The sequence below is a fragment of the Eleginops maclovinus genome, chromosome 22 (assembly GCF_036324505.1).
Source record: "Eleginops maclovinus isolate JMC-PN-2008 ecotype Puerto Natales chromosome 22, JC_Emac_rtc_rv5, whole genome shotgun sequence".
Taxonomy (NCBI): Eukaryota; Metazoa; Chordata; class Actinopteri; order Perciformes; family Eleginopidae; genus Eleginops; species Eleginops maclovinus.
In genome coordinates this window covers 14779081-14792345 of record NC_086370.1, presented here as the reverse complement: position 1 = coordinate 14792345, position 13265 = coordinate 14779081, and the positions used below count along the sequence as shown (strand labels likewise).

The window sequence follows — 13265 nt, the reverse complement described above, 5'->3', positions numbered from 1 at the left end:
ACAAATATTAAGACCCAGATATGTCCATCAGTATCAACTGTGTTTTTCATAACTCTAAAAAAATATTTAGACAAAAGTAAATCAAGATCAATATTGATTCATTTATTTAAAAATGAAACAAAGAATAAACCACACTAGACTTTAAAAAAACTCCAAAAAAAACAATGCTTTTGCCCTTTGCACAGAACATGTTAGTGTTGAGTACTTTTTCTAAATGACTGTATGTACACAATCATCACAAAGACAGGAAAATCAAATCATTGGACATCCAAGCTTCACTCATTTTTAATTTCACTGGGGAAGTAGGATGTGAACCCGTTTTCAGTAAATAATCCAGTCTATGCATTCAAAAGGGGCTCACTCAAAGCCGAAATATCTCGCATTTATTTTTGGACTGAATCTTCCCAACTCAGTTCTCATCATATCTAGCATAGCAGCTCTATAAGAGTAAAATACATCCACCAAATCATGATTTTAAACAATCCCTTGAAAATGGAGGAATGTATGGCTGGTTCACCATTTCTTTTTTATGTTTAGCATTCTAAATGTTGGTAAATGTACAGATACAAAAACACATATGAGAAAACGAAAAATCATCACCAAATACAGTTGGGAAAAAAACAAAGACTTGGATTTAGCTACACATTATTTGTTGAGTTCATCCATAAACAATCTTTATGAAAACTATATCTTGTTGTTTCTCAGAAATGATTGTATGGTCACGTTGGTCAAACAGGTGTTGGAACAACATTTGTAGTATCATACATGCCTGCTTTAAAAAAAAGCAACAAAAAACCAATCGTTGCCTAAAACAACTGCTGTGTAATATCTGCATACTAAAAAAAAATGTTCATAATTACTTTTCTTCTTATGGTATGTTCCTATGATGCATGTTTACCCCATCTAAGGGAGCATTGTATATGAGGTACCTTTCAGTATTCTTTCAGAATCAGAGGCATGGCATTCAAGGTTGTCGGGTCAAACGAAATTATGCCAAAAAAAAAATCCTAAATGTTTCTTCTTCTGGACCAGCCTCGACAGCACCAGCGTGGTTGCACAACATATCTGCTAACACTAACATCAGAATTTGTTTTACAAAAAAAGTACACACACACACACACACACACACACACACACACACACACACACACACACACACACACACACACACACACACACACACACACACACACACACACACACACACACACACACACACACACACACACACACACACACCTTTTTTATGTATCATTAGATGCCAATTTCTATTTTAAATGTCAAACCACAGCTGAATTCTTGCTGTCTGATACCACAGTCCTATACATCGGACATGATTAGTGTGCATGATGCTCGTCATTGAGCAAATAACGGCACCACAATGAAATAGGTCCAAAGTGAAATGGCTAAATCATCCTGTTAGAAAATAGTTTTGTGGCTCAATTAAGCTTCTGCTGAAGATAAAATAATGGTTAGTATGCTATTTTGAGATTGTCTCTTCCCACAATACGACAAAGAAACATACTTTAATATAAAATCCTTACTACTACTTCTTCCATACCACATTAATTGGTACGAGTAAAGGAATCAAGACAAAATGTTTTTGCAATAGGATTTAAAAAGGAATCTACAGTTATATACTTGCTTGCACAAATTACTGGTGAGACGATTTTATGACTGGTGTTGTGGTACATCAATGGTAAAATAAAGATGACCTATTGAGAAACAGAAGTGTGGACAGTCATGTTAGGGAGAGCCGCACTGCCCCAGCTGGAGGAAAGTGACGGAAACCCCTGTTTGTACACATAACTCTCTGCAGTCAGTATGAAGTCCATTAGAACCACTGTGTTCCTACAGGGTATTCTTCTCCGGTGCAAAGAGAGCTTCCAGGCCTGTTGCTTCACTGTTCAGCACTATATCCTTGTCCGGCTTCGGGTTTTTATAGAGCGATGGAAGATTCCGGATATGAACCTCCTTCCTGAACTGCTGGCACAGAGCTTTCTGTTGGCGAGAGACAAGAGAGGAGGGGTTAAACAGAGCTATGGGAATTTCATTACATTGTAGAGCCCTGTTGAGCTGCTGCATTTCTTTTCTGGCGAGCACAGAAGATTTACAGCACAGCCAGAATCACACACTGCTGAGTAATGACTTGCATTCTGAGGCCAGGGTGTCTGGTCACTTCTGATGAGTCTACAGTGGGATATAAAAGAGAAGCACTGCTCTCTAGTGGCTAAATGTGGCATTACCCCAACGGTTCCTTCGATGAGCTTCCTGAACTGGTCTTTCCTCTTCTTGTCTCCAACCTTTTGGGCATTAGGGTCCAAGAGCCGGTGATCATACTGGTCCAGAGCCTCCACACTTATGTTTGGGATCTGGGTCATCACTGCTCTCAGCTCTGGATAGCGAGCTCGCTATGGCAGATAAACAGAAGGTAAGGATATTAACAGCAAAGCATTCTGAGGAATCAACTAAAAAGAAATACAACTTCTATATCATACTGATAAAAATGTAATATGGGACTTAACAGCAGAAACAATTAGTCATTTGACTGCCAATGAATCAGAGGCTCGTTTGATGTTATTTTTTAGCAGCGCCATTCTGGGTCCACAAAAATATCCAGTATTTCTCACTTGAAGGTTGAAACTTGGCATGGATGTCAAGTTTTTGTGAGGCTGTGTGTGAATGCATAAATGTACGTGGTCGCAGCTTTTACGAATTTGTGCTTGTTCATGCTTCTTCCATTTCTGACAGTCAACTGAACAGTTTTAAAGTTTTGGACTGCAAGTTAGATAAAACCTGCATTTCAAGACGTCACTTTAATCATCTTACAATAAAAACAATCATGAGAATAATGGGAAGGGCAGTCATGGTCATTTGCAGCATTAGGGACATCTTAAACTCAACCAAACAAGGTTGAAATAAAGAGAAGATATAGCAGCACTTATCGCTTTTAGCCTCACCAGGTTTTCATAGATGTGCATGGCCAGCTGAGATAGGGTAGAGTTGCAGACTTCATGCTGCCCGTGAACCTGAAGGGCCCTGAGAACGCTGGTGTAAAACCATGTGACTGCCTCAGGGAGAAGATTACCCCCTACAACCTGAAGGGGCAAAGAGTAGATTTGAGAGGAAAACTTTAGAAAAACTGAACATAAAATGATACATTTAACAGCCACTGTTCACAGGCAATGAGTGAACCACCTGAAATCTTCAATCAATGAAAAAGCCTGACACGGTAGACAAGAAAAAGTGCATTAAATGGTAAGAAAGGTGTCAGAAAATACTTCCGGTGTATACAAAGCTGTATCAAGCATAGTCTTTTCATCCTTAGACTTCCGTTGTATTGCATGACATTTGTGGACACTTATAACAAACTATATGCCTGACTTCTATTTGGTACGTTTGTTGCTACCTGCCGCAGAAGAGTCCAGCAGACCATGGAAGCAGTGCGGTGACAGTTGGTGGTGTCCCTCCACGACAGGGAGGTAAAGGAGAGGGTCAACATGTTCATGTAGATGTTCTGGATGAGAAAAAGAAAGGTATTGAGCCTGTAAGCAGTATTTCATTAATAATTATACTCGTTTGTATGTTATGCATCTCAGGCTGACCTCGTGTTTCATCAGGTGTTTTCCCAGCTCACTCAGCTCGTCTGTGGGCTGGGCAGGAGACGCCGTATGCGCTGAATCCATCATCATGTCTTCCTCTATGAGAGAACAGTTCAAGCAAAGTGATAAGACTAGAGGTGTCCCAAAAGGAATAGGAAAGGAAACCTATGATTCAAGCATTATGGGGGTGCTGAATGTCTGATTTTGCATATAATTTAATGGTTTCTACAAGAAAAGCATGACATGAAGGCATAAATATCAGCCTGATCCAAATTTGAACCATGATAGACTATGCACTTTCCAAATGTTTTTGACAATCACAGAAGTACCATGGAGATCAGAATACGTTAACAGAAAGCGACAGTTAAATACAACTAAAAGTGATTTGACAATAGGCAGGAATAGACGAATCCGACTCAACTATGTAAATGATTATATATAAATTAGGCACACAATAGTCAGAAGTCCTGCCATCTTGTCATTGGGAATATTTATTTTGATGTGTATATTGTGAGGAATCCGACTAAAATCTTATAAATCCAAACAACAACAAAAAACATGAAACATCTGTTTTTAAAGTTTTATCTTACCATCTATTTCCTCTTTATCTGCTGCCGGTTCATTTCCTTTTTTGGAAATGCAGCTCACAACTATAAGAGAAAGAACAGAAATGATATGACCGCACGATAACTCAACTCCTCCTCCTGAACATTCAGTTGCTGCTCAATAAACACACAATATTTGTTTAGCACCTTCTCAATATGCATCACCAAACATCACCCTCATGGCGCAATATATTGGCTATTGTCGTTTTTGCATTCACAGTGAGGGTTTGTTATTTAATGTAGACTCTCTGCTCTATACAGGAATTATGGCTCACATTTGAATGTTGCTGATGTGTTTTTAGTTTGCCCATCTGGAACATACACAACATGACTAAAAGTGCATTAGCAGTAATAAGCTGTGATTTTCACCGTGCGCATGGCTTTAAAAAAAGGATACGTCAGGGACATTAAATCGCTATCATAAAACAAGTGCAACGTCATTGTTATAAAATATCCTTCTGCAACAGATATTTTACTTTGTAATCAATACCTCTGCCAGCAAATGCAAAAATAGCCGGCTCATTGCAATGCTAGTTAATACACTGCTGTTATAGGTGCATTCCTTAAGTCCAGTTTAATTAAAAAATAATCAGTTAACAGCAACATTAACATAAGAGTTCACTTCTCATTCTGAAACTTACAGAGAAGATCCAGCACCTCCCTGGTGAGCAGGCGGACCAGCTGCTCCTCCAACATCTCCTGCGTCACATGGCTCTCCTGACACACCACCTCCTCATCCTCACCACTACAAACCGGGAAAAATATGAAATAAAGATTGTATTTAAGTAAATGTATGACATTTATTTAAATACTGCCATTATTCTGTGGACCTGGATTGTAAATCTAAGGGCAGGGGGAACTACCCGTTCTTTACAATTTCCAGCTTATATACACAAACAAATACAGATACAAACATGAAGCCCCGTATAGAAAACGTACTTGACAGAGGTCCTCTGGCTGATGACCTGCCACTTGGCATTGAGTCTCTATAGTATGAAATGGAAACAAGAGGATTAAGCAACCAAAACAACACAGTCCGAGTGTATTAAATGTATGTAAATGGTGAAATTAGTGATAAATGTTTCAGAATGGGTTGGTGTGGAGATCTGACCTGCTGCATGTAGGCAAACAGAGGTCCCAGCAGGGGGCACAGTAGACTGTTGTAGTACTCCTGAGGACATGATAGCACCAACTGCCTCAGAAACACCCGTAAAGTTATTAAGGAAACTCCATGTCAACATAGAGCAACAGCTCAGCTTAGTTCCTTTACAATGATTAAAACTTGAAAATCAAATAAAGCCAAAACGAGGATATGAATCATAGGGCGAAGTCTGTGGTCCGGCATATGGTCCAGGGAGGAAAAAGCAGAGCCAGCTATTTCTTCACTCAACCTCTCAATGGTGTAAAACTCCTGCTGCAGGGAAACACCTGCGCTTCCTAGGATATGGAAGCTACAGAGGTAAAGAGAGTGTAAGTTACATTTAATCTGCAACAACATGTTAGGTTCAAACAACACCAAACATTTGGGGATATTTCTCACCAGTTATCATACAATGTGGAAAAGAATCCCTGCATTCGCTCCAGGCTGGTTCTATACACAGCAGAGTCATAAATGTCCAGAAGGTTCTGAGTGAGACCTGGAGAGAGCACATACTTAGAAAGTTTAACCATAATCCATTAGGATGATGGCTTACTGATGGTGAGAAAAATCAAAGCATGTGCTGGAAGCCCGTCTTACCAAGAACCACATTTTTCTCTGCGTCCATCACATCATGCGCCCTGGAGAAGGTCTCACTCAGACGAGCCATGTTCTCCGGTGTGAACAGACTGTTTTGAGTCCTGCCGTGAGGAATAGAGAAAGAGACGGGTCACACATCAGCATAATAGCAGGAAGTATAATTGGGACACTGCTAGACAAACTGATTACCAAACACAGAGTAAAGCACTGACCTCATTTTATCAAACGTTTTATGTAAGTGTAATTAAATATAGTAACTGCTAAACTATGTAAGTAAATTACATTAATTAAATAGAGTTGCTTATCAACATTTGCAGGAATGCCTTTTTTAAATTTGCACCACCTCTCAGCTGCCAATCAAAATCAGTGTGCATTGCTCTAAGCAGGCAAGTCCACCAAGCCTGCGGCCAGCTGATCATGTGAAGGCCTTTCCTCTTTATTTTCCTTCTGACATCAGAAAAAGGCTCTTACATGCCCTCATATACAGTGTAAAGCTTATTATCAGCTGTGACAACTGCCCAGGTTAAGACCTTGTTGAATGACAGAAGTAATACAAAAAGGATTGTGCTAAATAAAAAAGGCAAACCTGATTAGAACCAGCAGGTTGGGCAGAAAGGCCAGAAACTGGGCAGTGCAGGGGTTTCTGTAGATGGGAGCTCCTGCGGGGGTGAGGCCCACCACAAAGCCACCAGCTTTGGCTTCCTCCAGGTCGGCGGGCCAGCGCACCCGCTTCACCACCCCCATCATGGCATACAAGCAGAAACTCAGCTAAAAGGGAAAAAAAACAACAGATTAAGAGTTATCAATTGTGACATTATGTAGCTCACTACAAGCAATTTGTACCCATACTAGCAAGATGGCTCTAAGAATTTGTTGCAACAAAAATGACCCACATACTAAGAACACATACCCTCCCTCTATTATGTCCAGTTGTGCCTGCATCTTTATTCTGCTCAGTGACAACCTGATCGGCCCCAACAAAGGACAGGTACACGGCAGGGTTGGAAAGCAAACTGGAACACAAAGAAGAGATAACAGTCACGTTTTGTTAATGACTTTATAGCACATGTACAGATTGAGGAAAATTCATACGCACTGCCTCATCTCCTCCGAGGTCCAGTCTGCAACCACTGAAGCCATCAGTTCGTCTATAAAAGCCTTCTGCTTTTCGAAGTCTTTGAACTCGTTACTGATGAGCACCAGAGCCTCCATTAGCGAACTTTCCACCTGAGAGAGCGTGGCTAGGCTCGAGCACAGCTTCTTCACATGATTGTAAAACATGTCAAAACAAGGCTGGGGAGGAGAAAATAAATCATGTTAACTAGAGTATAATCCATGTCAGGCAATTTGACTTAAACTGGGTTAATTGGACACTTACCAAGAGGACCCTAGGGTAGTCCCTGCATATTTTGATGACTGAAGAACAGGCGTGCCTCCTCACGTTCTTCACAGCTCGGGACCGAGGTGCCTAAAGATAGATTTTAGGTTTAAGACATGTAGGATATGGAATAATCCCCGGTTATGTTTGATTAATTGGTTCTGTGAAAGACACTCACCTTAGTTTCCTGACCAACTTCAAATGTGACTGCTTTAAACAGCTGTAAGGACAAAATAATAAAGTACTGTCAGGTCAATGTTGAATATAATACCCGTTATAAACTTGATTTTAAAGGTTGTAGAAACTGGTGGCACAGCAACATTATGTGACATGGGATATTTAATTACACAGACAAACCACATTTGAAAAGGGTGATAAATATCATATTAAATAGAGTTTTTATCTACTTAACTATCTTCAACAACCACCAACAGCAAACCATCATAAAACTACTACATACTGTATTTATATCTATCTATCGATCTATGTATCTATCTATATAGAGAGAGAGAGCGATGATAAATGATAAAACATATATGGAAGTTACACATAAATAATATGCAGGGACCAATGAGGACTCGGCTGACCTTGTAGAGGACCTGTTGCAGGAAGTGCGGTCTATGTATGACAAACGGGAAGAGGGCAGAGACGTTGGTGAGGACACAGGACAAGATGAGCGGGTCTTTGGTGTCGTAGTTCAGCACGGCTTGCACCAGCTCCATGCTCTGATCTATGGGCAACTTCTACAGAGTAAGAGGCAGAAGGAGGGGGGGGGGGTTAACTTTTACATAATTAAAGTCCACATTATTTTTATCACTCCGGTTGTTCCGCAACTTCAAACGGATCCTCTTACCTCCTCCGCTACATTTTTGAAGATCTGTGTGGCCATACACTCCATGAACACGGTCATTGCATCCCACTGCACCACTGATGGAGACAGGAGGGAGCACAGGCCCTCTGCAGTCTTAGCTAGTGAGGTTTAGGAGGTACAAGGCAAGTTAATCAGCTGCTTTTAGGAATCTATGATCTAAGTAAAGCCTAAAGCGAGGTATAAGTTAGAATCAATTCAATGCTATGCGTTTTAAGTGTTAAATTATCCAATATCCACCACAAATGTACAAATAAGAACCTCCCCATCATTTGTCAACAGTTAGGACACTTACATGTGATAGCCCCAGTATCAATAGGGCTGCTGATCTGATACTGTAGCCATTCTGATGCTATCTGGAAAGCCTCCAGAGGGACAATGCGACATGCAAACCTCACCACCAGTCCCAGCTGCGCTCGATAAGCTGTTAAACATGAACACACACTGTTAAAGGGATCAGACAAAGACTACTGATTTTAAATGAGGTAATCTGTAATGCTTACAGTTGAAAAAGAAATTAAAGTCCTCGTCACTGTCAAAGTCCACACAGGAGTACTGGCAACTTGGGTTATCGTTTCTAGATGGAAATCCAGCCTGAAGAGAAAGACTGAAGAGTTAAACTTAAGACCTCTTGAATTATACCCTAAATATAACACTGAAAATCTTTACACCTGGTTGGCTTCCATGTACCCTGGGAATGGTAGCACTTACGTCCGTGTCTCACCTTGACTAGGTTGGTCATAGACGTTCGGAGGAATTTGGTGGCCATCTCTACAACTACTGCGTCCTTAGACAGAGTCTCGTGTCTGAACAAAGCTCCCCAAGTAGGCAGGGTGGTTTTCTTCAGAAACTGCAGAATATCAAACACAGAAAGAACAAACAGCTGAAGGATTCACGATCTACAGATTCAAATGCAGTGTACAACATGAGGGATTTAGAGGTCAACGCCATCAATCTATCTCACCTGACTGGAATGTGTAGTGAAGGCTAAAAGGGCTTCAATGTACTTGCTGAGATTTGCAGGTACTTCAACCTCTACATCTGAACCCTGTGAAGAGAATATATGATATGCTTATATGATCTTACATAAAATGTGTTCATGGCCAGGATAAAAGTCCATGTTAACACAGGAATTGATGCGCAGCCAGATTAAGTCACATTTACCACTAAACAGCAGAGCTGGCCTCCCAGAGCGCACAGCACCTGACACAGCCTCTTCAGGAAGATGTAGCGTCGTTCCACCACCTCCACTGCTCTGAAAGCAAACACAGGATAAAAGTCACAATACTGAAAAAAAATGTCTATGTTCTTTTATAGCTCTTTTACATCTTTTTGTGCTACACAATATGCAGATGCATCATATTACTTACTGTGATTCAGAGGATTTCATACATATTGCCAAACCATCTGCCGATCTGCAACCAGACAATCCATGGGTTAACAGTGACAGTGGTACGTTAAAGCCAGTAAAGTGGGACGGTGGAGAAACATGTACTTACTGGGCTGCAGAAAGTATGTAGTGGATGGCCACATCATCAAACAGCAGCATGAAGGGCTTCCTATCCTCCAGCTTGCCCTGTGGCAGAAAGACATGGCGTGTTATTGTTAATTTAATATAAAACGTATAGGGAGAAACTGAGCATTTTGTAGCATGACTCATCTGATCTACAGTTCTAAAATAAATGATAAGGCACTTTCATATTCCAACTCTAAATCAATTACTTTCACCAAGGCTGCACAACCCCCTAATTTATTTCCTGTATTTTTTTTATTCAGCATCTAGATCATCGTCAAATAAACATTGATATACATTAAAGATGATTGGCTGATGACTTATAGGCGTTTAAATGTATAATGTAGCCATAACATCATCAAAAGATTTTCCTTAAGACTTTAAAAATGATCTCTAAGTGTTGAAGGGTGCACTCAAAACTTGTTTGGACCTAACAATATATAATGTATATATTATAAATAATCAACTAAGAATCATTGTTAAACTAAAATTGAAAAAAGGGTAGTTTGTCTACAAGTGCGTTGAGCCAAAATAGTTGTATTTTCTTAAATAACCACAAGGTGGCCCTATTGCTCAGGACATGCACCACATCTTTCCATTGTCCAATTTTCCAATAAATTCCATAAAATATGTCTAGATGTTTCAAGCATATCATATAGTAACAACTATCGGAGATATTAAAACAATGGGATTTACAGCTAGCATTATAGCTTAAGCTACAGTCTATGGGCTTAACAAGGACCTTACATTGCTGTGTTTTGTCTGCGACTCACCTTCCGACTGATAGCGATGAGCAGACACTCTGCTGCCTCCAGCTGCAGCTCCGGTTCACTCAGCAGTAAACACAACATCTCCAGTAGATGACAGTTACCGGAGGTGATGTGCACCAGAGACACCCAGTCTATGTAGCCTGCGAGTGTATTCAGCGTAGCCACAGCAACTCTGCAGTGAGCCCTGGCCTGTGTATGGAAAATCAAGGTAAGTAATCAAGTTAATATGAGGTTCATTTTAAAGCAGAGAAGCAGTCTCGTGTACTGACCTGCAGTTCATGTCCGGAAGACCCTTTCTGGAAACAGAAATAAGAAAAAAGAAAGTCAGACAAACATTCATATCAATACTTGATTGCTACTCATTTCTACAAAATATAAAAGGTAAGGCCCCACTGACCAGTTTGCGGTATTCCTCCACATTAAGATGCAGAATGGCCATCATGAAGCTGAAGATGCTTTCCATGTTTTGGGTGAGTGTCTGCTGGATGTCTCTGCGTCGCTGGGTTGGCAACGTCTGGAAAGTGATCACATCCTCCGCCAGTCTCAGCAGGATCAACATCACCAACTCTGTCTGTGCCTCCTATGAAAAGACAGAAGTGCATTTTAGCTTCAACTTTATTTATTACATTCAACTTAAAAAAAGTCAAAGAACAACATTAAAGGACAGCAACTTTTGGTAAAGAAAATACTTTGTGCTCTACTACAATAACCAAGTGGGAAATATGTTGTTTAGGTTCATAGTTAATTATTTACCCTGCAATTGCTACAATCTTCAACTAGCCCAGTTGACACGATGACGCAGTTATTGCACAATGTTATTCAATTTGCATGCAATCTCACAGAGGAAACGACACATATGCAATAACAAACCATATGCACCCTATGAATTACTCACCCCGTTGCTAGTGAGAGCCTCCATCTCTTTCAGCATATCTGGCCAATGTTGAGGCCATTCTCTCTTTATCATTTCCACAGTGATTCGTGACAGGCCATCTTTGATGTGGCTCTCTTCCTCTAGGATAGAATGAGTACCCTGATAAGACGCAATAACAGCGGTTAGATAAGTATCCACACTGTGACAGTAAGATTCAGGCTAATTTAAACCAAAATACAGATAGATATGTTTTTAACAGCCTATTAATGTCACACACGTACAGTTGCTAACAGGTGCATGGCACATTCCTTCAACTGGACCTTCTCTTGTTGTGGCATGTTGTTCCATCTGAACCTGCAAGAAAAATAAGGTTTATTTAGCTTTTAGTATGTAATTATTTGTTATAAACATGACGTCTCTTTTGCACTCACTTGATTACGTGTTCCAGGATTTGTAAACCAAAGTGTCTTACAACAGCTGGCTGGGCTTTGTCAGCCAATTGCAAGGCACATGGGACACAGAAGGAGCTTGTCTCTTTAAACTCCTCGCAAAACTGAAGCAAAAAAACAAATAAAGCTTGTTATAACACAGACCCATATATAAAGTTATTGATATAAATGTTAAACATACGATAGTATTACCATGTTGGTCTAGTGAGTAAGTAAGAACGTGGTTTCAACAATAGCTGTCTTAGCAACTTTTCATTCAATACTTAATAGCCTAAAGCTAACAGACAAATTCGGCATTTAAGCTAGATACAGCGTTGCCATGGTTTATTGGACTTGTTAAACCGGGCTCAGTATTTAATAACCCTCTGCAGGACAGTAAATAACAATTTCTTTGAATGAATGCATGTCTTCAATGGATGTGTTGGTGAGATGACACTCATGGCATGCAGGGGCTAGCTCGCAAAACATCTGGCCATCATTATTTATAAGCGAACGTAGACAAACTGTGTAAGCAATTGTGTTAACACTAGACCTACAATTAAAATATTGGGTTTTTGTTATTCAGCTACGCAGTTATTTGAGTCTAATTTCACAACAGCTACAACATATGACATTCTCAGCGAGCTAGCAGCTAGTTAGCAACCCAAAACGATGCTACCTTTAGGGCCTCCAGTCGGTAAACTTGTCCTGTTTCTGCATCCATCATCACATTCAGAGCTTTGATAAGCTGATCACACATGGCGGCCACCTGGTCAGCCATGACTTCGGGTAGCGTCTTGAAAAACGAGGATCTCCCTTATGCAAAACACCTGCACAACAGTGAGCTGCGTATACAGGGAGGTACCAACGTGCAAAAAATGTGATGTCCGCGTGTTTGAACTGTTGGCTTTCCGTTGAATTAGAATGCTGGGAGTTGTAGTGTAACCGTCATGTTTGGGTTTTTTTTTTTTTTTACAAAAAAGATCGTCTATATACTGCAAGAGTTATCACATCAGGGTTAAAAAAAAAAGTCTTTGAACCTTTATAAACCAAAAGTGTTTTTAATTATTATTCAACACCATTGAATAAATGATCATAGGAATACCCAATCCATGTTCATTCATTTCAATTGTATTTATTTCTTAAACAAGTAAGCAGAAAAAAGCCACTGCCATGCTTTTGATTTTATCATTTATTCAACATTATTATTAATTGATTCATAACCCTAGCTACCACGAAAGCAATGAAAATGCAATGAAGAAAAACACACAAGGGTAACTTCTTTTGTGTTTTACTATGCTCGAAATCATTTTTAATTTGACATGATATCTATGTCAAATCCTGTGCCTACAGTTTCCTACCCTTAATACAACTCAAAATATTGCCCTTTTGATTCCTTGGCTACCACCAATGAGGCTTACTTATAATGATGATTTAAGTAAAAAACTTTATGACAGGGAAGTTATTTAATGTTTTGTTTTTATCATTT

At 39.9% G+C, this 13265-nt stretch overlaps 1 protein-coding gene across 1 annotated transcript; it reads right to left on the bottom strand.

Moving 5' to 3' along the window:
- Positions 1–81: 81 nt before the first annotated feature.
- Positions 82–12650, bottom strand: LOC134859114 (exportin-5). The gene is made up of 33 exons (XM_063875442.1): positions 12456–12650; positions 11780–11901; positions 11630–11702; positions 11370–11507; positions 10872–11054; positions 10744–10770; positions 10478–10663; positions 9691–9767; positions 9562–9606; positions 9356–9446; positions 9156–9239; positions 8916–9041; positions 8695–8785; positions 8487–8615; positions 8177–8292; positions 7911–8066; positions 7502–7543; positions 7324–7413; positions 7042–7238; positions 6856–6958; positions 6532–6713; positions 5946–6046; positions 5748–5844; positions 5523–5658; positions 5319–5417; positions 5147–5193; positions 4849–4952; positions 4193–4252; positions 3606–3700; positions 3410–3517; positions 2961–3098; positions 2247–2411; positions 82–2001 (listed from the first exon to the last, which is right to left on the bottom strand). Exons 1-33 carry the CDS (start codon positions 12555–12557, stop codon positions 1852–1854), a joined length of 3660 nt encoding a protein of 1219 aa, XP_063731512.1. The 5' UTR covers positions 12558–12650; the 3' UTR covers positions 82–1851.
- Positions 12651–13265: the final 615 nt, after the last annotated feature.